We start from the raw sequence: 26,841 nt of genomic DNA, 5'->3' as shown, positions 1-26,841 counted from the left end.
CCTTGGACCTGTTTTGGTGCTTCCTCTCTCTGCAGGCTCAGGGTTAAAAATATAATTGGGTAAACAATTCAGTATTCTAACTTTAAATATTTTAGGACTTATTTAAAAAGGCTAACACACTGACTCTACATAGACTGCTGGTCAAAACATTCAGAACATTTACAGTTTTATGAGTAGTCACCTGGCAGTGTTGCATGGCACAGTTAAAATGATCAAGTGAAGTGCAAATGATAATAGGGTATTTTTAACTACAGGGCTGCAATCAAATTATGAATCAGCTGATATTATTGAATGTTATCAACATTTTTATCTCCTGAAAAAAGAAAAAAGTAAAGTTATGTCTGTGAACTCCCTCTACGGTCAGGAAATGTTATTTGTGCTTTGTGCCACTCCTAAAAGACAAACCTTTCACATGCATTTCTGGACAAGCTGAGAGACACAGAACTGCCCCCGGCACAAGTAAATGAAGCTTGTGGAATGATAGTGCACAGATAGTGCTGACCGGTATGACCAAAAATGTGTATCATGGTATTTTTCAAGATTCTGGCGGTTTCACGGTACACTCTAAGAAATATAAGTACAGATTTGTACTTAAAAGAGTACAAAGCTTGTCGCTGGGGCTGTACCTTATATTGAGGTACAAAAAAGTACCTTTCAGTGAAAGTCCTTTTTTGTACCCATGGTTTTTGTGCCAGTAAAGATTTTAAAGATTATAAACATTGTCATCAACTAAAAATGGCTCAAAAACTTGATGATACAAAATTGTCTGGCTTTCAAATAAAAAATGTGCAATTTAAATATATACTGTTCATTAGTACAGTGATGCAGAATACTGAATGTACCTTTTGGCTGGTTAAATGGTACAAATCTGTACTTATTGCTGTTAGAAATGACTTTGTACTTCAGAGGGAACAAATCTGACCCTGTAAAGACCAATATTGTACCATTGAGGGAACAATTATAAAGAATGTACCTTCGAGTACAAAAAAGTACTCATATCGTACCTCTGTTTTTTAGAGTGTACGCCACTGTATTTTTTATTATTATTATTTATTTATTTATATATTTTTGAATGACTGGGCTTTTATATAGGTCTGTGACTAGGACTACATATAATATCACAATATATATAAAGAAATTAAACTTCATTAGCAGATAAACAGCTGAAAAATGTAAAAAATAGATTTTAAAAAGAGATACACCACTAACTTTAACACGGCTGCCTTTACAAAATTAAAAAAAAAATAGTTCAAGCCATTAGAACCCTTACAGTTTTATATACAATATTCAATCCCCTTCTTTCTTCAGTTAACAAATACATTCAGTTCAGTGTGCATTCAAATGATAAGCTTTTCTTATTACATGTAAGTAAAGCATCCAAATTATTTTTAAACTGGTATTTTGAGCTAAAATGCAACATAATGTTGCTATTTTAAGATGAGGCAATAGAAAAAATGCACTGCTAATGACATCACATTGACGCTAGACTATTTATAGGATTTTATAGTTTCAGGATTGAATAAGATTTAATTTCTTATGTCCCCTCAGTATCTGATCCTGTATTTTCTGCTGACGTGCGCTCGATATCCTATCTCTGGTGCAGAGCGTCAGGCTTTATTACACATGTTTTCATAGTTGTAATTGTAGGGAGTTTGATATGTTGAACGTTGTGATCCTACACTTGATATCAGTTCTAAAGTGAGTTTTCTGTTATTGGGCCGCGCTGGTCCGTTTGGTGTATGGAAGGAACATCCCGTTCTGTCTCGTTCCACAAGTCGTTTCAGTACATTTGTTCTGTTGATTGAGTCATCTGTGTGTGGAGGGCGAGCTGAGAGACTGTAAAACCTCTCACCTCTCTCCGTACTGTAGAGATGGATCTGAGAGGGTCATGGTAGGTCGCGTGTCTCAGCAAAGAGATGAGCTTGTCTGGCCAAAAGTGTGAAAATGTTCAACCTCCTCCGCCTGCCAGGCCTGTTGCTAGGCTACGCTGGAGGAAGTAGTGGATATTTTTTGTCGTCGTTCTGACTGAGAGTGGCATTGAAAGGAAAAGGAGAAAAAAAAGAACAGACCAAAATAACTTCCTCATTTCTAAACGATTCATGCTTTCAGTGTTTCAGTTTTGGGTATTGCAGTGTGCGCAGCAGCATACAAATACACACACCGGCTCGACTGCGTTACGGAAGACCCGTGAGTTATTCATCCGCTCCGTGCTTTTCCCAGGTCAATGGGACTTCAGCCGTCTGCAGGACTGCTGATGAAACACCGCAGCAATGTCTGCTAACATCACTCTGAGAGCAGGAGTACCTCAACAGGCACTATCGCAGAGTGGCTACCCACTCGCCCAGCTGAGAGCCATTTCCACACACTTCAGACGTCAGTAGTAGTGCTGTTGTTAATATTTGCCAGGCATGAAAAACAATAGGGAAATAGACTCTTGGTGCTTATTCATAAATATGCATTTGGCATAGCTGAAAAACAAACAAACAAAAAAGAGTTGAGTGTTTCACCAGACAGACTATTCTCAAATGTAGATTATGCACAGTGTAGATAGAGCTACACAATATTAGAAAAAAAACAGATTTTGGAATTTTCTTACTGTGATATATATTGCAATATTTATATTAGAATTTTATCCAAAACTTAGTAATCCAACATATATCATGATTTGAGTAATTCACTCTTCACTGTAAGCCTGAATGAGTTTAGTTTACTTTTTTTTTTTAATTCTTTGAATTAAACTGAATTTATTTTATTTTATTTTTTTTACATCAATGTCAAATTTTACATTTAGGTAAATAAAATTTTGTATTTGTATGTGATTTGTATGTAGTTTAGTTTTTTAAAACAAGTAAAATATTGACTTGAAATATTAATAAAAAAATTGATACTTTTGTATCTAATTAACACAATTTGTCTGAATTATTAAACCTAGTTTTAGTCTTTATCAAACTTATATTAGCGATTTGTTTAATGCTGTTTAATGAGGGCATAATTCACTAAATAAAAATAATGATGCAGTAAAATAAAATAAATATTAATATTTTAATAAATAAAACACTAACTTGCTTTTACAGCCCACAACAACATCAAGGCCAGGCTGTTAAACATTATATTTGATCAGCAAGTTTCTCCAAAGTAGGGAAGATTGTTGGGGAGAATGACTACACATAGATTGAGTGTCAGTAACTGGAGGACACACCCAGTATGCAAATAGCTATTGCCAATGCCAATAGGCTGAATTTAAATATTATAAGTTGATTCATCATAAACATCACATTTTGAGTATAAAGCTACCACAAATGTTCACCTATCTCACAATAGTTCTGTAATGTTTAGGAATATTAAGTTTTACATACAAGAGATTTTATTTATTTGAGTTCAGACTAATTTGGGGTTTACAGTGTGTATTCAGAAGTAAAATATTTTTTTTTGTGCCACATAGCAAAAAATACTATTGCACCTACATTGTTATATATTTTGACTGCAAATATACATTCCAATATATTTAAAATATATTTTACATGTGGCTTAAGCATTGTTGAGGACTGTAAAAACCCCTTGATTCATCTAATCCCTCAACATCTCAATTTCTGTGGTTACTTAGAACAGGGTTCTCAAACATTTTGCAGCCAGAAATCCATAGATCCCTACAGACTTATTTTATGACTCTAGCCGTTCAGGTTTCAACCTAAAATTAAATATGTACCATCATGTTTATTTGATGGTAGTGTAAGCTCTTCTCCGGTGATGTAGCTTTAAGCTTTTATCACCAGACTGAGCTGCTCACAGTGTTCAGATTCAGAGTAAATGTTCAGCTAGCGTCATGGCCTCATTCGCTACACCCCTGAGACTGATTACACTTTGATTTACTGTCACCGCTCTCACTAAAACCAGACCTGATGTAGTTATATTGTGCTTGAAGTTCAGTTTAGAATTAAATGGAGACTGGGTGACGAGCGAGGTGACATTGTGGCACATCTCTTTTCATGTTTCTTTCATATTAAAGTAGTGCTGGTCGATATGGCTTTAACTCAATATCACAGTTAATTAAACATTTTATGTCAGTGAGGATTAGTGAATTTTGGTATGAGGCAAACAGTTCTAGTTGCTCAGTGAGCTCAATATTTGACTTTGCCTCCATGTCACATGGCTACACATGAGGTAGCATGTTTTAAGAGATACAGTCTCATCAGATTTGTTTAAAGGTCTAATTCCATTTTTTTATGTCTAATAGTGGTCTCTAGTGTGAATGAATGCCCTGTAAGCTTTTTTTTGTGGAAAAAAAGTGCTCCAGTGATCCATTATAACACTGCTTTAGTCAGGTAGAGGAGGAGGGGGGTAATAGGATTTCGGATTTTGCTCATGAATATTCATACATGCAAACATATTGCGTCTGATTGGCTAACAGCACAGCGACACCAGAAGGCCCAGACGAGATGAACAACAGTTAAAAATGTTTTAAAATAAAGACATTTTTACACTAATAACAGTCTTTGCAATGCCATATGTTACTTTACAACATGTGTACTGCAGATCAGCCACTGACCTAGTCTTAGAGTATCCGTAAAACACAAAATCCACCGGAGATCCTATGTAAACCTAGAGTTACACACAGAGGTATGTAGTCCAGGTCCAGAAAGTTTAAATTTTAACTAATGTAAACAAAACTGTTTTAAACATACACCTACCTATCTCAACTGTACTTCGCTGGTGGTGTTGCATAGACAAATTCTAACGTTTTATTGCTTAGCTCTGAATTACCGCGCAAAGCATGTAATACTGATGTGTTATTTGCACAAATAACACAGGAACGAACTGCCATGCTGTTCTTAGCGCTGTTAGCTCCTATCTGATGAGCGCTGTCTAGGTCGTAGACACGGATGCTTTTCCTGATTGACTTGTTTTTCTGAATATGTTCTTTTACTAGCTACTGCAGACAATGGAGGTTGAGGAACAGTTTCATGTTCAGCATGCATATACAGAGACCTATTGTATTTCACAAAGAACAAGAAAAAGTGGATTTAGTGGAAGGAGACCTTTAAAAGTATAAATAGATTAGAATAACAATAAAAGAGCAGTAACACAAGAATACCAAACAGTGTGCAACAAACAGGTTGGCAGTACTTTGCAACCCAGGAAACAATATAGTTTAATATTGTCCAAGCAAGATTGTGCACAGGTGAGAGAAATCAGTAATCTGGTGATGAAGATCTGGAGAATAGTTTTTGATTGGTGGAAGGTTGTGGGTGTTATATTGACTGGATTTGACACAGTTGGAAGAAGAGCAAAAAAGTGTGACAAAACTCTTCCCATTCCAACCAAAACAGCGATAATAACTGACACACAAGTAGTGAGAAGGACCATGTGTAAATAGGGTCAATGTGTAGCGCTAATATTTTAGCCTTCATTCTGTAGAGTAGAGCAGGAAGCTAGGCCTGGCTGCACCAGGCATCTTTAATGAGTACTTTTCAGTTTAGCAGCACATGGCTCACACATTCACAGGAGGACAGGCGATCGGAAGCTTTCCTGTGAAAAGCAGCACATTTGGTTAAGACTGTAATGAAGGCGAGGACAACGACAATGTTGTTTTTTCTGTAGTTATGTAACGGCATGCAACCCTGCAGCTGTACTTCAGCTTGACAGGGTACACTGTGTGCATCTACACTCACTCTGCCTCTCTCTCTCTCTCTCTCTCTCTCTCTCTTCCTGTCTTAGTTTGAGGAATATGTGGCAATGGTTGTGTGAAGTTTTCTCGTCACTGACCCTCTACGCTCTTCTGTTTCATCACCCTTTCAATGCCTCGTGAAACTGGTTTCTCTAGATGTTCTCACGGGACTCTATTATAACAGCTACATATCAAATGGGTTTGCATGCTGCCGACATGCTGACTGGCTCTCAAAATATTTTTATAGAGATGCAGATCCACATTTCTGTGGAATAGCGCGGCACAGTATGACATTGTTAAACTTTGTTAAACTTCAACCACAGAACTTACATACACTCACATTACTCATACACTGTATGGATTAATATCGATTTTGGACATCTGCTCATTTGTTGTTGTTCCTGAAACCAAAGGTATGAAATAAGAATGTTGGAATAAATGCAGTACTGTCCAGGGAAGCCTTTTTTACTAGATTTTGAAGTATTGCTGTGAGTATTTGATTGGATTCAGTGACAGGAGTTAGTGAGTTAAGGTCTGAACGTAGAATAATGATCACCCCATCTCATAATACCCAACTTCCCTACTTACTCTATTTTAAAATCGTTTTGGACGGTGCACTCTACCGTCTACCGTTCAACTGGAACACAGTTCCACTGCTGTGCAACTCAGTACTGGAGAGGGGTGGGGCTTTTTAGCCCATACCTGGCATTAAAGATGCTTGGTGCTAATAAGTTCCTGTTTATCTGCTCAAAAGAGTTCTATTCTTCTGGCCATGCTTGTCTACTAGCCAAGCAGTAAGTGCAACTTTAAGTAGTTTTAATGTTTACATTAGAAGGGGTATTAACAAACCTTTAGAAACGTTAGAATTGACAAAAAATGTTTTTTTGTATTTTTTTTTTTGTTCATCAAAGAGGTTTTAGAGAGGTAATCCATCATTTCCTAATCAGTGTTCTCTACTGAAGTTAATCAGTCATCATCAAATCATCAGTGTCATTAGCAGTATTAGCCAAAAATTATGCAGGTATGTAAAGTTTATCCGCTTGGCTAATCTGGAGCACCATCTACCCACCCAGAGGCCAATTGTGCTCTCTCAGGGCTCCAGTAGCTGATGGCAAGCTACATGAACGGGATTCAAACCAGCGGTCTCCTGATTGTAGTGGCGTCTGCTAGGCTAATCCAGCTAACAGATAGTTTGGACCTATATTCAGTTGTTAGCATAGTGCAAACTGCGTTCCAGGAATCCTAGAATATCACACACTTCCTCAAAACCACGTGAAGTTTTTGAGCAACCTCAACCAGTCTTGCTGATGTGGCGTCTGATACAGCGTGCCACACTGTCGTCAATAAAACAAATTATACAGCAAAAACAGCAGAGTTAGGATTGTTTTGATTTTGAAATTTGTCTGTACGTATCTTGTCTGATCAGCTTTGAGGTCTGAGAGGTTAATAAAAACATCAGGGTTGTGTTACGTGTTTTCCGCTACATAGAAAAGTGCGGGATCTGATGACTCACTCGTCAGTCGGAGGAGCGGTGTGAGCAGTGTGTGAGTAATGGGCAGATGTTATGGCATGTCATTCTCAGGGCAGAAGTTCCTGAGAGCCCGGAGAGCTGCATGCTTGGCTGTGTTTTACGAGGGGAGTGTAATTAGGATCCTGTCCAGTCCGCTCGTGTGGTGATGGTGACTGCGCCGCTGTGTGGTGATTTAGGGCTGCTCCGTTCGTTAATACTTTCCGACAGTGGAAAAATCATTAATGAGGACTGATGGGACTGGTGTGAGCCTGTGACTCACAAGTGTCTCTCTGTCTCTCTCTCTCACTCTCTTTATCTCTCTCTCTGTCTCTCTTGCGCATCCTCTCTCTACCTCTGTTTATCTCTCCCAGTTTCTGTCACTCCCCCTCTCTCTCTCCCCCTCTTTCTCATCCTTCCTTGTATTTACCTTTCTCAATGTTTCAGTTAGCCTCTTTGTATTCTCTCTTTATCTATATCTTTCTCATCCTCTCTCTTTCTTCTCTATACCTTTGTTTATCTCTCTCCAAGTTTGTCAATCAACCTTTCTCTCTCATCTTCTTACTTCTCTTTGTTTTCTCTCTTCTGTTTCTGTCAGATTCTTCATCTCCACCTCTGTTTCTGCGAGCCTCTGTCTTTTTCTCTATCTCTCTCATACATCTCCCTTTCTTTTACTCTTTTCTGTCGGCCTCTCCTTTTCTCTCTGTCTTTCTCTCTCTCTCTCTCATCCACTATCTCCCTTTCTGTTACTCTCCTGTTTCTGTCAGCCTCTTCTTCTCCCCCCTCTCATCTTCTCTTACCCTCTCTCTCTCTCTCTCTCTCTCGTCCTCTTTCTCACTTCCTGTTTCTCTTTCACCTGTCACCCCTCTTCTTTTTCTTCTTCTTCTTCTCTCTTTCTTGTCCTTACTCTCCCTCTGTGTTTCCCTCTCCACCATCAGTGTCAATCTCTCGATCTCCTTTTTATTCACTCTTTCTTGGCCTTTCTTTCCAACTTTATCTCCACCATCCCTGTCAGCCTCTGTATACCACTATTCATCTCTTTTTCCCCTGTCAGCTTCTTTTTCTCTCCTCCAAGCTTTGCTGTATTTATATCTCTCTCCTCCTCTAACTCACTCTCTCTTTCTTTCTGTCTCTCTCACTCATCCTTTATTGTCCTCACTTTCCCTCTCTGCTCTATCTCTGTCAGTCTTTCTTTCTCTCTTTCCCTCTCATTTTTTTTTTCACCCACTTGCATCGTGTTCCTCTCCTGTCAGTGTGAGCCCACTGCTCTCTCTCTCTCTCTCTCTCTCTCTCTCTCTCTCTCTCACCCTTTCTTATCCTTTTTTGCACTTTTTCTCATCCTCTATCTCCCTCTCTCTCCATTTCTCTTTTAAAGTGTGCATGCTGTGTATAATTTATTCAGAATATCATGCAGTTTGTTGTGATTCACAAGGTGATCTAACACAAAAAGTCTTTCACCAATATTTGATTAAAATATTATAGATTTAAATTGACCTGATGACTTTCTCTGATGTCAATGCAGATTTAATATAGTTTTCTTATAGAAAGACAGAGCCCACATTTAGCACAATTTTTTACACACACTGGGACCTATTTCAGCGATCTATAGGTGATCAATCAATCGGACACTGCGCAGCTTGATTAAGGATTGTCAACGTTTTTTATTTTTTATAATGAGGAATGTTATTATTTATTCTGTTTATTGTTGATGTAAAAGTTGGGTTTGTGCACTGCTTTACATCCTTGTGTGTGTAATAAACGGAGGTGTGCACACCCTAAGTGTGAATAGGATGCCTGCATTGCCGAGATAGCAATGAATATCTGACTGCTGACTGTTGTCAGGGTTCTAATCAGTCAGTGGGGCAAAGATAACAATATGCCAGAAATGTACCTGAAAACACCTCACTTCAAACAACTACACTCACAAGCGTCTTTGCTATTTTAATGGCACAGGTGCGAGGAGTGAAAAAGACTGTTTGCGGGGTGAAAGATAGACTTATTGTAACCTATAAGACCTTAAAATCTAGTAAAGCAGTGAATTATTAAGGTATTTAAGGCTCTAAAACTCTTTTACCTGACTCATCACCAGAATATACATTTGTTTCACACTGTTATGATCAGTAGAGAAGTGTCAGCCTTAATGCCCACTGAATCTTCCTCTGAGTCTTCTTTCTTCTCTCCTCTTGGCTGCCTGGTGGCTGCTCAGGTGATCTGTATCCATGGCACCCGTTTCCTGCGTTTGTTGTTTGTTTTCTTTGGTTGGAGGCCCTGTGTTTGTCCTGGATATGAACTCTGGGGACATGGTGGAGAATAATAGAAAAATAAGAGGCAATCAGCGACAACCTGGAAAAGAGCTCTTCAGTTCCACATTCCTATCCACGCTCCATCCTGAATTCCTCCCGGCCTAACGCTCCAGCTTACGTAACGCTTTTGGAGGCTTGTCCAACCCGAGCAGAACCGTCAGCTGGTGTCATTGTGACACGCAAATAAAAATGGCAGCATCAGTAGCCAAGCTCAGGCACAGTGCTTTTTGGGCCTGTTTCAGTCGTTCTGGGCAGTGAGGGTTTTTTCAGCTATTACACAACAGCAGCATTTGCCAGAGGAGCTTATGTGTTTAGTCCACCTGTGATCGTGCTTCAGCATGCACAAAGCCCATCACACTACCTGTAATACTGGTGTTATATTATACTAGTGTCAGTGTTGTGGCTGTAAAAAGCATAATCCGGATATGAGGATAAAAACCCTGGAAAGTTATGACTGATATAAATATATATATATTGGATATTTTCATTAGTGGGGCTGCATGGTTAGGTTCTAACACTGGTAAATGATCTGGAGCTTATATTGCTGCACTACGATCAGTGTGTCACTTGCCATTACCTTTAAGAACCAGATGTGCTCTGACTTTGGCGGATTGGTATTTTAACAGTGCAGTGCTTCTGCACCTCTCAGCAGAGGAAACAGACCTGATCATTGATGCTGTGTAGTTGTGTGAGCAGGTCATTTACGGGAACAAGAATGTTATTTTATTGTGTATTCTGTTTACTGTTGATGCAAAAGTTGGGTCTGTGCACTACGGCCTGTTCTTGTGAGTGTAATGAGCAGGGATGTACTTGTGATCAGTACCTACGTAGCCAAGATATCAATGAACATCTGACTGTTGACTGTTGTTGGGGTTTATATCAGTCAGTGGCGCACCTGTTTTCTGCTGCCGAGATAGCAATATGCCAGAATTTTACCTGAACACACCTCGATTCCTGACCACCACGATCATCTGCGTAGACATATTCATGAGCGTCTTTGGTATTTAAGGCCACTTATAAATCCAACACTTAGACAGTTGCTCCACTTTCAGTATTTAAAAAATCTTATTTTTATGACCAAAATTAATCAGAATTGCATAATGTTCACACTGTTCACATATTGGAAGGTCAAATAATTTAAATTCCTGTTTTCTCTTTCTCTTTCTCTCTCTATCTCTCCAGGGCCGCCATGTCAAGACAGGGCAGCTTGCCGCAATCAAGGTCATGGATGTCACGGGGGTAAGCAAAACACTCTCTCAACCTTGTATCCACTCTCTCTCTCTTTTTCTCTCTCTCTCTTCTTCTCTTAACCTTTCTCTCTCTCTCTCTCTTTTGACCGTCGTGTTGGCACTGCATTGTGAAAAGCTTACGGTGCACATGCAGACAGCAGGATGCACACACTGGTTTCTTCACTCTGTGCTCAGTGGTGTGTGTGTGTGTGTGTGTTTCCTCTGACAGGATGAAGAGGAGGAAATCAAAGCAGAGATCAACATGCTGAAAAAGTACTCCCACCACCGCAACATCGCCACTTATTACGGAGCCTTCGTCAAGAAGAATCCACCAGGCATAGACGACCAGCTATGGGTCAGTCCTAATGTGTCCAACTGCATGGCCAAGCAGTGATCAAGTACCCAAAAATTTAAGTGTGTGAGAAGGAGAGAAAGAGAGTGTTAGTGAGAGAGAGGAAGAGTGTTGACGCTCGCTCACTGAGGCCAAAAGCTGCGGCTGTGGTGTTATTTGCACTTTGCTGTGCTGTGTTGTGTGTGAGAGAGTGTGTGTGTTCTTGTTTTTGTACATTTTCAGGACAAAAAAAGTGTAAAGAAAGTGAGATCTTTCGAGATCTTTTGATGTATTTCTGGTACACACGTGACAATGTGGATTGAGAAATGTTTTAAATGGATATTCCATCTGGCAACCACTATCGGTCCATTCTTAAACTCTGATCATTCCTGTCACTTTGCCATGAGCACACAGGCCAGTGTTTAATCTCAGTCACTGGATAACAACTCACAACTTATACAGGTATGGCCGTTCTTAAGTCATGCCATAAGTCATTTTATGATTAGGTACATGCTGCTATCCCATAACTTTTGGCATATTAGTGCAAGGTATTAGGTTTTTACTATCAGACTCCATTCTTTTCAAGTTGAGGTTTTAGTTTTCCAAAATCTGCATGGAGATTTTTACTCACTTTCAAAGTTCAGGTTTAAAGCTATTTAGATCATTCCAAAAAATGTAGTGATTTTGAAGACCTTACCTTTGAGGTGGTCAGTCCTTTTTTGAGTAAATAGACAGACAGACAGACAGATAGATAGATAGATAGATACTTCATTGATCCCAAAAGAAAGTTAGCAGCCAGTAGCAAATACATAACACAGTAAAAACAAACAACAATAGAATGGGTAGTACAGTAAGAAAGCACAGTAAGAAATATAAGACTACAGAAGGTTCTAAACTGAGATTTGAAATATTAATTATACCTATATAAGATATATATAAAATACAAAAGGATGAAAGAATAATAAATACATGAATATATAAAAACAAAAACTATACAACGTGTGAAAGTAACCAGATAAGAATGAGACAAATACTAAACATAAATCTGTGCAAGTATTGTATTTAAGTTAAGTGCAAGTAGTGTCCAGGAGTGCAAATGTACAGGATGTACAGTAAAGTGTCAACATCGACAGCTTCTGTATTTTATTTTAACAAATGTCTTCCGAACTTCAAACCTTAAAGTAACACTAAATACGTCTATCCACTCTGCACAATGCACCAGTTCCATTAGCAGCAAAACAGCCCCAGAGCTTGATGCTTCCCCCACCATGTTTATCAGCTGTCACAGTGATCTTAGGGCTAAATGCATCCCCTTCATTCCTCAAAGCATGCCTTTGAGGCCTTTGAGTCTCATCTAAGACTCATCTATGACTCATCTGACTGAAAAACTTTGACTGTCAATGTCTTAAACATGTGGATTATCTTACAACCAATCTCAGAAATATCTCCTGAAATTTGAATAGCTTTAGAATTGAATAAATGAAGTGAGGGCTCTGACGTATGCACAAAACTATAGGTAGCATGTGGGTAATACATGTATGAGGTGTGTGATCTCATGTCCTGACTTCAATGTGTGTGTGTGTGTGTGTGTGTGAACTCTTGACAGACATACTTCCCTTGTGGGAAGGATTGTGTGCTCTCAGCACAACACACTGCAGACTTATGACATGCTGCAGTGTGTCACAAGACTGCTGCTACATGCTCTATCACTGTCTGTGGTCAGGGAGCACAGACAGACATGCTCACACACAAACACACACACACACACACACACACACACACACACGCACGCACGCATGCAGACTCAACCATACCTCAGAAGAGGACATTCTTCCAAGGTCAGCTTGCTCAGCAGCCGTGACCGCTGTCAGCATCTGTGACCAGTAGTGAAACCTGCAGTATAGTGTGAAACTACACTGATACATACAGTCAGTCACTGCATGAAGACCTGTCAGTGGAAATATGGCGAGTTGCTTTTAACTATATATCTCACCTCATTTTAACCACAGAAACGTCATGGAAGCAGTAACTATAAATAGGTGGGGGGGGGGGGGGGTGCTATAGCAGGAAGGCTGAGTAGATCAGCAGTGCCGTTAAAACAAGAACAGATTGACAGGTAGAGTTACTTATATCCAAAAAGAGAAAAAGAGCTCAGAACTACAGCAACATGCCAAAATCCTGGAACATCAGTATATAAACTGATCATGAATCGATTTCCTCAGCTCATGAGACAACTTTGGAACCTGTATAAGTTGTGAGGTGTTATCTTGTGAGTAAGGGTGAACACTGGCCAGCGTGCTCATAGCAAGGCGACATGAATTATTGGAGATAATGGGCACCAGATGGACGTGACATTCCATTTCTAAAGTTCAAGTGCAAGCAATTAACATTCTTTAAAACACATACCTACTCGCCGGTTCAAATCCTGTTCATGTAGCTTGCCATCGGCTACCGGAGCCCTGAGAGAGCACAATTGGCCTTGCTCTCTCCCTGGGTGGGTAGATGGTGCTCTCTCCCCACATCACTCTAAAGCAGATGTTGATCGACACAAGGCATCTGTCTGTGAGCTGATGTATCAGAACCAATTCGCTGTGCTTTCCTCCGAGTGCCCTGTGATGATACTCAGCAATGCTGCATCAGCAGCAGCTCGAAAAAAGGTAGTACCTGATTTCACATGTATCAGAGGAGGCATGTGCTAGTATTCACCCTCCTGGTGTTGGGATATTACTAGTGATAGGGGAAGTCCTAATGAGTGGGCTGGGTAATTGGTCTTATTAAATTTTTATTTAATAGTAGTAATAGTAATTTGTTTCATTTGTTACATCATCCTCGTGTCCTGATACACTTTAAAAACAGAAATGGGGTGTCCATCTAAAGCATCACTCTGTTACCAGCACTTAGAGTAGATCTTTGTTGTTTTAATTGGAGTGTAATTGTCATTTGTAATTAAGACGTGTGTTTTTAGTTTCGGCCATTTTTAAGTTACCAGTTTTTAATGGTTTCTCTCATAGACTGTATATAGCTGGACAGAGCATCGTCTCTTAAAAGTGAAGCCACCACAGGTCGGGCGCCCCCTGCTGTTCGGCTGCAGAAAGCTGTGTAACTCCACCCATCCCCATAGGTTTCAATGGCAAAACAGACAACATTCAATCACGTTTTTTTCTAATATACTGTAATCCTCCATTATTTAAATGCAGCAGCTATATAACCTCTGCTTATATTGTCAAATTTTTATATCCCCACAGAATTCGGTTTTTAAAACGTTATTCAGCTCTATTCAAAAAAGGTGTGGTTATGGTAAAAGGGCTACTTATGGGCGGGACCAATAACAGACCGTCAGCTTCGCTCCGCCCCGCTCTGCAGTCTGTGACCGCGAGGCAGCCCTCAGGGGCGGGGTTATTTAAATGAGTAGGCTGCTCTCCACAGCCTTTCTCCCTCCTCTGTTCTCTACTGCGCAGAATCAGGTGGCAGGATCGCCAACATGGCGGAAGATTTTGACTTCATTTTCATTAAATGAATGGGAACGGAAAAAATAGAGATAATATGCAATTTTCAACACACACACGGTTTTGCAATTGTGGACACAGTTGATTTTTTATGATACACACTCACACTGGAATCTCTGTGCTTTCTTCATAATGAGGTATATCACATATATCATCAAATCGTCCCGTCACACGTTATCCTGTTATCAGAATTGTTCTAATTTATGAACACATTGTGTTGATGATCAAACTGATTATTTTATTTTGATTGTCAGTCATATACTAATATGTTAACATATTAGAAGTAAGAAGTAAAAATTGTGTATTCTAAATACTATTCATTATAAAAGTATGTACTTACTAAACAATGGTTTATGCTATCATATTGCATTTTTTCACCATTTTATGAAAATAACAAGCCCCTCAGGGCCTCTGGCCTGCGTTGTGCTTAATAACACTCTTTGAGCATGGTAAAGTCCTCAATAACACACAGCCTCTGGTGGCTTATATTGGATAAGCCCTTTATGATGTATGTACAGCATATCTTTTCAATTTATCAGCCGATTTCTCCCCTCGCCTCTCTTTGTTAATAGTGCCGGCCTGGCTGTATAAATATCATCTAATAAATCTCTGGTGCGGTAGTTCTGACAGCCGTTTGGTCGTTGGGATGCGTTACTGTGTCCTTGTATAACTGCATCGTAGTTCATTTCACTCCAGTATCTATTATAAGGGGTTGGTCCCATCTGAAGTGTCATCATCATTGTGTCCTATTAAGCACTACCTTTAATAACGGTTGCATTAGTCTGATGTCCTTGAGAGATCATGTGTTTTTGAAGGCCTCATGTTTAATGAAAAATTAAAAACCATATCCCAACGGTTATTACAGCATCTCTGTGTGTGTGTGTGTGTGTGTTTGTAGTTGGTGATGGAGTTCTGTGGTGCAGGCTCAGTCACAGACCTGATAAAGAACACTAAAGGGAACTCCCTGAAGGAGGAGTGGACGGCCTACATCTGCAGAGAGATCCTCAGGGTAAGTTATTTTTGGGCTAAAGCTGGGCAATATCACAAATGTGGCATAATGATGCTTTTTCAGTTACTGTCAGATAGATAGGGACCAGAGTCAGTAGCTGATTCTCAACTCAACATGGACTCGTGTTCGTTTTTTACTGACTTTCACTGTAACCTGTCTCCCATTTTAAACTTGTTCTTTAATGACTTGTAACTAGACTCAGGCCCAATCCCATTTCACCCCTTGGCCCTACCACTTACCACTAATCCTTCTTTTTGAGTGTAACGGGGTGAAATCCTCCCCCTAGGAATAGGGACAACCCTTCAAGCACCTGATTCGTCACTAAAGTTCAGTAACTTGCTGCTGGTTAACTAGTTAACTTTAGTGCACTGTATGTCTTCAGAAAGGCGGAAGATGGTGCCGAAATTAATATTAATTAATTGTCTATTCCTTAATTCCTCTGTGATGCTAATTAAAGTAGCTTTAATTAGCTTTTATTTTTATTCCGTTCCACCTTAAATGCTGCAGCTTCTGCCGTTTGTTGCATGATTTAAGGTGGAATGGGAAAGTTAGCTAGCTAGCTAGCTACTGAGACAAACTACTTGCGATTTTTGTTATGCTTGTTATGAAGAATTCGACCATACAACATTGAAACTACACATTAAACTCTGGTAAAATAGTGTCACTTTGTGTTGCCATCTTACCAGTGATTTTTATACCCCTTAGTTTAAAGTGTGCCTCTGAAAAATCTCTATATGAAGGGCTAACAAGCCCTATCCCTACCCCCTACCCCTCCAGCCTATCAAGAATCAGGACACCCCTACCTCTTGGCATGCACACAAAAAACAGAGGGGTAAGGGGAAGGGGTAAAATGGGATTGGGCCTTAGACTTGTTCTCGTTCTTCGTTTACTGAGTCTGACTTAATTTCTTTACTTGAGTCACGAGTTGTGACTTAGCTTGTACTTGTTATACGCTGACTTGCAACTCGACTCAGACTCCTTCTTTACTGACTTGAGTTTTTTACTTAGGCTATTAGCTCAGACTCATTCTTCACTAACGTACTTTCTTTACTGAGGCTAGAGGCTCAGACTCATTCTTCACTAACGTACTTTCTTTACTGGGGCTAGAGGCTCAGACTCATTCTTCATTGACGAGTTTTTTTCTGAGTCTAGAGGCTCAGATTCATGCTTTACTAACTTGATCTCTTTACTGAGTCTAATGGGCTTAGTCAGACTTATTCTTTACTAACTTAAGTTCTTTACTTAGTCTAGTAGCTTAGACTCATTTTTCAGACTCATTTACTTGAGTTTTTACTGAGGCTCAGATTATTTTTTACTGACTTTACTAACTTAGTTAATTGGCTTAAAACCTGTATGTTTATACTGATTCATTACAAAAATGTAAAGTGCTTATTGCTTATCACTGAAATAACAGATTCACTTGTTACTGACTTGTGACTCGACTCATAGTTGTGATGTTATATATCCCAGTAATGATAGTTCTTCTTGAATTGTTCTCTGCATGCCTCAAGAAGTGGCTAAACCTCACAAACATCTTGCCTCAACAAGCCCACTTTTCTGAAGGCATCATTGTGTTCATGTTATAGGGTCTAACCCACCTGCACCAGCATAAGGTCATCCACCGTGACATCAAAGGCCAGAACGTCCTGCTCACAGAGAATGCAGAGGTCAAACTGGGTAAGCACAGAGACTGTTAAAAAAAGCTCTTTTTCTGTGAGGGTGTGTTTTTGTGTATATGTGTGGGTGTGTTTTTTGTGTATGAGTGAATGTGTGTGCATGTGTGCTTTTGTGTGAGTGTAATTGTTCTGGTCCTTCTATGACATTGTTGTTTCATATACTGTATCGTACTATGATGTGCACTTAAAGTCCTTTAAATCGCATTTTAATTCAGTGCACCTTATGTATGTGTACCAGTCAGGTTGTAAGGAGCAGTAAAGCCACTCTGCTGTAGTGCAGCAGACAGTGTTTGCTTGATAGAACAGCTCTATGAATTTGATGTTGTTGATGCAGTAATCCAGGTGTCCACATTTAGGCTTTTATAAACTATGTTTATCCATAAACTTCTTCTCTTATGTCATGATATGTTTATACATTATTTTTATACATTATCAGGAATCATAATAAGCCCAGAAGTTCCATACTGTTCCATCCCTAACCACAATCACACCATTAATCCTTCAAACGGAAGCGATGGCTGAACCTGCAGCCCTCCTAGAGTTTGTTGAAGGGTTGTTATCCTTTTCATGCTTCCCGTTTGAGTCGCTGAGGCTGTTCGTGATGGGTTGCCATGGTGACGCTGCCTGTGGTGATAGGGAAAGAGTGCCGCTGAGGCAGATGGTCGTGTACACTTCATCAAAGACCTCTCGGCTTGTTACCATACAGTGACATATTAAGGCCAACTCTTTGAGTGTGTGTGTGTGTGTGTGTGTGTGTCTGTGTGTGTGTGTTTGTGTGTGCGTGTGCACGTGTACACTCTCCACAGTGGACTTTGGGGTGAGTGCGCAGTTGGATCGCACGGTTGGTAGGAGGAACACGTTCATCGGGACACCGTACTGGATGGCTCCAGAGGTCATAGCCTGTGACGAAAATCCAGACGCCACATATGACTTCAAGGTATTTAAGCAGACAGCCTGTATAATTACACTTTCACTGTTACTTCAGAACAACTTAAAGTTAGTGTGTGTAGACGTATAATGTAGGGTTAATTTTATTACTAGGACATATCACTGTATAATAAAAAGTATTATGTACAACATAACAGAACATTTACTGGAAAATTATTAATCTTTTGTTTTTAATTTAGTATAATTAAGTAAATACACTCTCTGTCAACATTTTACATCATCTACAATTGAAAAAACTCTTTTTTGGCTTCCTAAAAAGATGGGGCGGTATATCCAGAGAGTAGAAATTTGTAATAACTTATTTGTTAGGTTGCGGGAGGGATTATCAGGAAGACCAGGACCAGAGAGATACACACTGATAAGTGTGAGCATATAAGGATAGTCTAAGGCAAACAGGGTCAGTAACATAAAGGCAGCATAAATAAACGACATACCAGAGTCAGGAGAAAGCAGGGTCAGTACAGGGTAAATCAAGAAGAAAGGGAATAAGCAAAAGAGTGGTCTAATAAGAAGCTAGATCGGCAACAGAGAGCAACAAACAATAAACTGGGCAAGGCAAAAGACGGAAAACGATAATACAGAAACGAGTCAATAAACGATAAGGCAGGAAACAAAGAGAAACGCATCGTAGAAGAGCTAGGGAATCCAGATTCAGTACTCAGCAAGTAAGAGAGGGAACTGAGGGGTATTTATACTCAGAAGTCTAGGTGTGCGTAATCAGTAGCTGGGCGAACCGGAACGGCATAGTGTCACATGCTCCGATGAGTCATTTAGTTCTGAGAGTGAGAATGCTGGGAAATGGAGTTCCTGAGTTCGTTAGAATCCAGAGCAAGCAGATTAACAGTGTCAGAACTGACAGGGTTATATCATATATAAACATTTAAGAATGCTAACTTTATAGAAAAACCTTTTTTAATATTAATTTTAAAGCCAAGTTAAAAATATTTAATTCCTAGTCATTGTGGAACATTTGAGCTGCCGTTGCGGCTTCTGCCAAATCTTTCAGGGGGGAATAATGTGATTTTATGTTGACCTGTTCAACATTAGCAGCTATCTAACTATTGTATGCATTTGTGTGCTTGTGTGAGTTCAGCCAAGCCGTAAATATGAGATATTTAGCTTTCAGTGTGTGAGTGAATATGTGCCCTGTGTTTCAGAGTGATCTGTGGTCTCTGGGGATCACCGCTATTGAGATGGCTGAGGGAGCTCCCCGTAAGTTTACCACACTGCATACTACACTCTGTTTATGTACTTTCAGTTGTTCAATTGCAGCTCTTAACCAATCAGCTAAGGCATGGTTGGTCCCTGCACGTTTTTGAGTGATTTTAAATAATCTTGCTCAACTGGTTTTCTACAGTATATTACACACTCTAGTCTATACCTTTTTCTTTTACTTAAAAAGACTGCCATTCTTCTGAGCAATCTCTTTCTCTTTGTCTAGCTCTGTGTGACATGCACCCCATGCGAGCTCTGTTCCTCATTCCCAGGAACCCCGCTCCTCGACTCAAGTCAAAGAAGTGGTGAGTCTCTCCTCCCCAGATCCCTTATCGTATTAAATATCTCCTCACCTATTTTACCATTCTTTAAAAAAAAAGGCTTAGATTGAGAGTTGAGTCAGGCACCAGCAGTTAAACAAAAAATGAACTACAGTCGGGTTTATACATATTTTGTTGGTCTACAGTCAGGTTTATGCACATTATGTTGGTCTACATTCACGTTTATGCATATTTTGTTGGTCTACAATCACGTTTATGCATAGTTTTTTGGTCTACCGTTGAGTTTATACATATTCTGTTGGTCTACAGTGGGGTTCATGTATATTTTGTTGGTCTACAGTCATGTTTATACATATTTTGTTGGTCTACAGTCATATTTATGCACATTTTGTTGGTCTACAGTCGGGTTTATGCACATTTTGTTGGTCTACAGTCACGTTTATGCATATTCTGTTGGTCTACAGTTGGGTTCATGTATATTCTGTTGGTCCGCAGTTGGGTTCATGTATATTTTGTTGGTCTACAGTTGGGTTCATGTATATATTTTGTTGGTCTAGAGTCATGTTTATACATATTTTGTTGGTCTACAGTCAGATTTATGCACATTTTGTTGGTCTACAGTCGGGCTTATGCACATTTTGTTGGTCTACAGTCACGTTTATGCATATTCTGTTGGTCTACAGTTGGGTTCATGTATATTCTGTTGGTCTACAGTTGGGTTCATGTATTTGTTGGTCTTCAGTTGGGTTCATGTATATTTTGTTGGTCTACAGTTGGGTTCATGTATATATTTTGTTGGTCTACAGTCATGTTTATACATATTTTGTTGGTCTACAGTCGGATTTATGCACATTTTGTTGGTCTACAGTCGGGTTTATGCATATTTTATTGGTCTACAGTTGGGTCTATGCATATTTTGTTGGTCTACAGTTGGGTTTATTTATATTCTGTTGGTCTACAGTTGGTTTTTACATATTTTCTTGGTCTACAGTCAGGTTAATATATATTTTCTTGGTCTACAGTCACGTTTATGCATATTCTGTTGGTCTACAGTTGGGTTCATGTATATTCTGTTGGTCTACAGTTGGGTTCATGTATTTGTTGGTCTACAGTTGGGTTCATGTATATTTTGTTGGTCTACAGTTGGGTTCATGTATATATTTTGTTGGTCTACAGTCATGTTTATACATATTTTGTTGGTCTACAGTCGGATTTATGCACATTTTGTTGGTCTACAGTCGGGTTTATTTATATTCTGTTGGTCTACAGTTGGGTTTTTACATATTTTCTTGGTCTACAGTCAGGTTAATAGATATTTTCTTGGTCTACAGTCAGGTTCATGTATATTTTCTTGGTCTACAGTCAGGTTCATGTATATTTGCTTGGTCTACAGTCAGATCTAATCAGAATTCTAACTAACTAAAGTTGAATTTAGATAGAATCTTGTTTGAATACAGTCAAACAAAACAGAATTGTATTGAGCCACATTTTTGTGCAGACAGATTTTGTTGGATTAGTGTGAAGTTCAGAAAGAAAGTCATTTTTCGATTAATGTCTAGTTCAGACAGACTTTGTTCCTCCACTGTTGGGTTCAGACAGAATGTTGTTGGACTACATTCAGGTCCAGTCAGAATTGTGTCATGCTACTGTCAGATTCAAGCTGATTTTGTTGAGCTACAGTTGGGTTCAGACAGATTTTTTTGTCTACAGTCATGTTCAGACAGATTTGTGTTAGACTGCAGTTGAGTTCAGATTTTTGTTGAGCTATAGTTGAGTCTTTAGACTAAACCTCTTGTTTTTGCTCTGCTTTTTCACGACCTTGTTTGTTTAACAAGCCACAAAGCTGTCTTGTTTTAGAGCAGAATGTTGCTTATAGAGGAAACTCGTTTGGATGATTGACAGGATTATGACTCCTGATCATGGTGTTCTTGTTAGCCTGTGAGGAGCTGTCACTCACTGTAGACACCACTTGTAGAAAATCTGATGCCATTATAATGAGGCTTTCTTGCCCAGACACTACACACATGTTCTTATGTTGCTTCTAATGTTGTTCCCCTCATTCGGCTTAGACAGTAGGGTTGTTAGTGTAGCTGTCAGTGGATGTGTGCTTCTGTAGCTGTGACTCTTGCCAATGCAAATTAGAGTTGTGATGTTCTGCTGACAGATTTTGATTGGCTGCTTTCGAAGTTGTTGTGTTTTTTTTTTTGTTTGTTGTCCTTGATTTACCCTCCTGGGTGTCGATGAAACAAATCAAAGAGGCTGCGAAAGACATCAACATGTTTATAGATAAAAGGAAACTGTTACAAGGAGAAGATCTTATCTAGATTAGCCCGTCTTATTGGCTTTCTTAACAGGTCGAAGAAGTTCCAGTCATTCATTGACAGCTGTCTAGTGAAGAACCACACGCAGAGGCCCAGCACAGAGCAGTTGCTCAAACACCCCTTCATCCGGGATCTGACCAATGAGCGGCAGGTCCGCATTCAGCTTAAGGATCATATTGACCGCACCAAGAAGAAAAGAGGAGAGCGGGGTGAGTGGGCGGGGCTTGGGAGGCTCAGTTTGAGTAGATTGCACTGCCACTATCTCTATATCATCTTTGTATCAGTGTTATGTATTAGCTGCTTTTTCAGACATGTAGCATACAGCCAGAGATTTTTTTTTACATGTCAGATGCAATTATAAAACAGGAAGAGCTATCTTACACCCAGACAAAAATCTATTTTCATGGCTTGCACCTGCTTTGTTTAAATAGCAAAGGAGGTGGTGAATATATCCATGCTGGTGGTCTCGAAATGAGGCATGTTTAGGTAAAAATCTTGGCAGCAGAAAACACTGGTGCTCCACTGATTGAATACAACTTAGACAGACGTCAACAGTCGGACGTTCATTGCTATCTTGGCAGTGAATTGTCACAAGCGTGAGCCCTACAAGCATACACCCCCGCTTTTTACGCACACAATAAACAGGATCAGCGGGTGAATTTCCTCTGCTGAGAAGCGGTAAACACGTCCAGGTAACTGCGCCCTGAAGTAGCAATCCGCCAAAGTCAGAGGACACTTGTCAAATTGCAAGTGTCACTATGATTATTTTATGTTACGCCCAAAACAAAACCCTGGTTAGTTAAGAGAATTATTACTTGCCCTTTGCATGTTTCAAGCCACACAAGGTGTAGTTTTTCTGTCGCTAAGATAGCAAGATACACTGACACCCTACATCAAGTTGATGGCTTGCCTATAGATCAGTACAATAGGGCCTGAAATGTTACATGTGTTTTTGGCATGGCATGACCAGAAGATTATCTGCTCTATGCACCCATGGGCTCTGGAGTTTACCTTAACATTGTATTAGAGGGCTGACAGAATAAAGTACGTAAGTATATACAACACATAAAGCTCCCTTCTGGCATTATCCATAAACATTTTGGTTACATGTATTAAATGTGCGAAAGGGGCACAGTAATGATATAAAAATATGTTTATATATATAATATATGTTTAAAATGTTCAATCCAGCATTAGCAGCAAAGGCTTAAACAATAAACAACAGCCACTTCAGTGCGTACAGGTGGGACAGCACCTGTACAGATGAGAGTGAAATTCTGGCACGGACATGAAGAGCGTTCTAAATTCTGTACATTTTAAAGTAGCTAATAAGTAATATGCAATTTGAGGTCATGCAAAATAGAACTCCTATTTGTGTTCATTTGTTTTAACCCTTTAACAGGCCAGGATTTTTGTCAATTGTCTGCCTGACATTACACCACTAGATCTTGAGGATTTTTTTTATTTAAGCATTACATAAAAAAAGCTTTAATGTTTCTAATAGAAAATATAAAACATATTTAAGTAAATCTGCTAATGTCAAAATATAATAACAATAATAACAATCATGAAATTAGCTTTTTCCTGAACTTCATTTTAAAATCAATATTTTCCTGAATACAAATCAAACATTTCAAGTTTTGTTGTGTTTGTCTAGTTTTTACGTCTATATTCAAATCAGCAGAATTTGGGTTGATTTCTGTTACTGAACTGAAATTGTTAGGTGGAGTAGAGAGTGAACAGCCCTCAAATTTTCAGAATGTAAATAACCTATTTTACTGCAGAAAGAAAGGGTTTTGTATCTCCGACACCTGTAGCACGTATACGAGACAAGGCATGTATTGTGTGTCATAAGTTATTTGTAACATATTGAGTATTTTCTGTTTCTTGCTTCAGTTTTGTTTAGTTTTGACCATTTCATCCAGCCCTAGCACGTGTTCAGTTAATGTTACTGCGTTTTACAGATGAGACAGAATATGAGTACAGCGGCAGTGAGGAAGAGGAGGAGGAACGGGACATCGGGGAGCCCAGGTAGACTAAACTGTCTCATACGTGTTCATACATTAATGTGTCTGTGTGACGTGCATGTTCTACTCTGGGAAAGTCAGTGATGTGACGCACCTGCGGCTCCTCCACAGCTCCATCATTAACATCCCCGGTGAGTCCACCCTGAGGCGGGACTTCCTGCGGCTGCAGCTGGCCAACAAGGAGCGCTCGGAGGCGCTGCGGCGACAGCAGCTGGAGCAGCAGCAGAACGAGGAGCACAAGCGCCAACTGCTGGCTGAGAGGCAGAAGCGTATAGAGGAGCAGAAGGAGCAGAGGAGGAGGCTGGAGGAGGTAGGAGCTCTGGCAGCGTAAACAATCCTAGTTAATGCAGTAACTGCTGTGATAAGCAGTTATGTTATTAGTCAGGGTGAGCATTATCCTGCTGAAAATGCTAGTTCGTATCCCTGCCATGATATTTTTAGACGCATGTGCCTGTACATACAGGGGTTGGACAATGAATGAAACACCTGTCATTTTAGTGTGGGAGGTTTCATGGCTAAATTGGACCAGCCTGGTGGTCAGTCTTCATTACCCCAGTAAGAGCAGAGTTCAATTAGCAGGGTAAGAGCACAGTTTTGCTCAAAACATTGCAATGCACACATTATTATGGGTGACATACCAGAGTTCAAAAGAGGATAAATTGTTGGTGCACGTCTTGCTGGCGCATCTGAGACCAAGACAGCAAGTCTTTGTGATGTATCATGAGCCACGGTATACAGGGTAATGTCAGCATACCACCAAGAAGGACCAAACACATCCAACAGGATTAACTGTGGATGCAAGAGGAAGCTGTCTAAAAGGGATGTTCGGGTGCTATAACCCGGACTGTAACCAAAAAACATAAAACCATGGCTGCCCAAATCACGGCAGAATTCAATGTGCACCTCAACTCTCCTGTTTCCATTAGAACTGTCTGTCGGGACAATAAATTATTGTGGTCTAACACCAGGTGTTTCAGTTTCTTTGTCCAACCCCTGTATCTTTGAGCTGTAAATGTCCCTAATATCACTACTATAGGTGACTGATTGTTGTATATGATGACTCCCCTGATCATCACACCAACAGTTGGAGCACTGTGTTGCTCCACAGCAATGGCAGGATTGAACCCATTACCACAAGTCCTCTATACTATACCCATACCTGTTGTCTGATTCCAAGCAATACTTGGGTGCATTACTAGAGATGATATGGTTCCATTGCATAGCAGTCCAGGTTTCTCATTCACGATAGTCACAAGTATGATCCTGTCTGTAACCATTAATATATGTGCCTGAGACATGTATTCCAATTTCTGCATAAATTTACAATTATATTTTGCCAAATTGACACACAGTGACAAGCAACGAAAAGCATTCTGTAGCGGATCAGTGAATATATATATTTCAGTGTCAAAATGTCCGTCTCCACTATGCTAGTGGTGCTGATAAATTACCCAGCTATGGTTACCAACCTTACAGAGGCTCAGTGATTACCTGTTTAGCATGTTTCCATGACTGCAGCACACTGGTTGCATGCTGTGTTTAATACCTGGACTGATGTGGAGCCCACAACCCACATAGAGTTGCACAGTTACACAGTTCAAATAAGACAATACTGTCTGAAGCTGTGTTGACTACAAGCTTTCAGTGCTTAAACTAAACATCAGTTTCCTTAATATCTGATGATACATCCTGATCATTTCATGAGTTACTACATTAAATATAATCCCTAATGGTCCTTTAATAAAGTGATGCAAATGTCATAACGGTCATAACATATCTTGAAACCTGGGTATTGTTTGTACTTTTTCCGTAGAGGTCTTTCTTTACTGCTGTGCTATTTAAAAACAGACTGCAGTATGAATGGAGCATAGCTCATTAGCTATTCTCATAAAAATAAAGTCCCCTCTATAATGATTTCTCTGTGGGGCACAGCAGGGGTTCTAATACATGCAGGGCTAGACTCTGGTACACACACAAACACACACACACACACACACACGTCCCCCTACGCTCTGTGTGTGTGTAATGGTCCCACAATGCATCTCTGGCTCTTTAATGTTCCCAGTCAGAAATATTCTACGATCATCCCAGAGGAATGTTACCTAATATCTTCAAACAAAGTGAATGGAGCGATGTCTTCAAAGAGAGAGGAAGAGAGAAAGAGATGGAGGGAGAGAGCTAGAGAGAGAAAAAGAGAGAGGGAGAGAGCTAAAGAGAGAGGGAGAGAGATAGAGAAAGAGAGGGATGGAGAGAGAGAAAGAGAGGGAGAGAGAGAGAGAGAGCTAGAGGGAGTTGACGCAGTGGCTGCTCAGCACTGTGCTGTAAAGGTTTTTCAGTGTAGGCTCTGGCTGGATGAATGGGACCTGTCTCTCAGCTCTTCTCTCAGGGTGTGCGTATCCCCCCCCCCCCCCGTTGCTTGCCTGTCATTCTGCCACGCTTCAGCACGCCGCCTGTCACGAGCCCCAGCTGGAGAAAGGCCACTCAGCATGGCTGCCTAAACCTATCGCTCTGTCACAAATACTGCCACCTGCCGGCATGGGAATGGAACTGCAGCAAGCTCAGGATGCTCCTCCATAAGAATTTGATCACACTGCCCCCCCTCCAACTGGCTGCATGTGGGCTTTACAAAGGCATTCCCTGTGTCATCCAATTAAATCCTTTTTATAAATGGGAAATGTTTTTATACATGCTTTAATTCCTATAAACTAATAAATATGAATGTATTTTAATGACCCACCCAAGATGGCGGCGCGTTAACACGCAGCGGCCGCTCCGGGTCCGTTATATGGTGCTTTTGTGTTACTATTTGTCGTTTTTTCCGTT

General features: G+C 40.0%; 1 protein-coding gene across 9 annotated transcripts in view; it reads left to right on the top strand.

Moving 5' to 3' along the window:
- The window catches only part of tnikb (TRAF2 and NCK interacting kinase b), a 106,452-nt gene that overhangs the window by 37,767 nt on the left and 41,844 nt on the right, over positions 1–26,841 (top strand). For all 9 annotated transcript variants that reach the window (XM_015601138.3, XM_049463032.1, XM_049463016.1 and 6 more), the window contains exons 3-12: positions 10,658–10,714; positions 10,934–11,059; positions 15,440–15,550; positions 17,137–17,227; positions 18,033–18,163; positions 19,332–19,386; positions 19,616–19,694; positions 22,025–22,200; positions 23,956–24,022; positions 24,130–24,328. In XM_015601138.3, the coding sequence (XP_015456624.1) occupies positions 10,658–10,714; positions 10,934–11,059; positions 15,440–15,550; positions 17,137–17,227; positions 18,033–18,163; positions 19,332–19,386; positions 19,616–19,694; positions 22,025–22,200; positions 23,956–24,022; positions 24,130–24,328 (1,092 nt within the window). The remainder of the gene's footprint in view (positions 1–10,657; positions 10,715–10,933; positions 11,060–15,439; positions 15,551–17,136; positions 17,228–18,032; positions 18,164–19,331; positions 19,387–19,615; positions 19,695–22,024; positions 22,201–23,955; positions 24,023–24,129; positions 24,329–26,841) is intronic.

This window comes from Astyanax mexicanus, chromosome 1 (genome assembly GCF_023375975.1).
Source record: "Astyanax mexicanus isolate ESR-SI-001 chromosome 1, AstMex3_surface, whole genome shotgun sequence".
Lineage (NCBI taxonomy): Eukaryota > Metazoa > Chordata > Actinopteri > Characiformes > Acestrorhamphidae > Astyanax > Astyanax mexicanus.
This window is presented reverse-complemented; position numbering and strand designations above follow the sequence as displayed.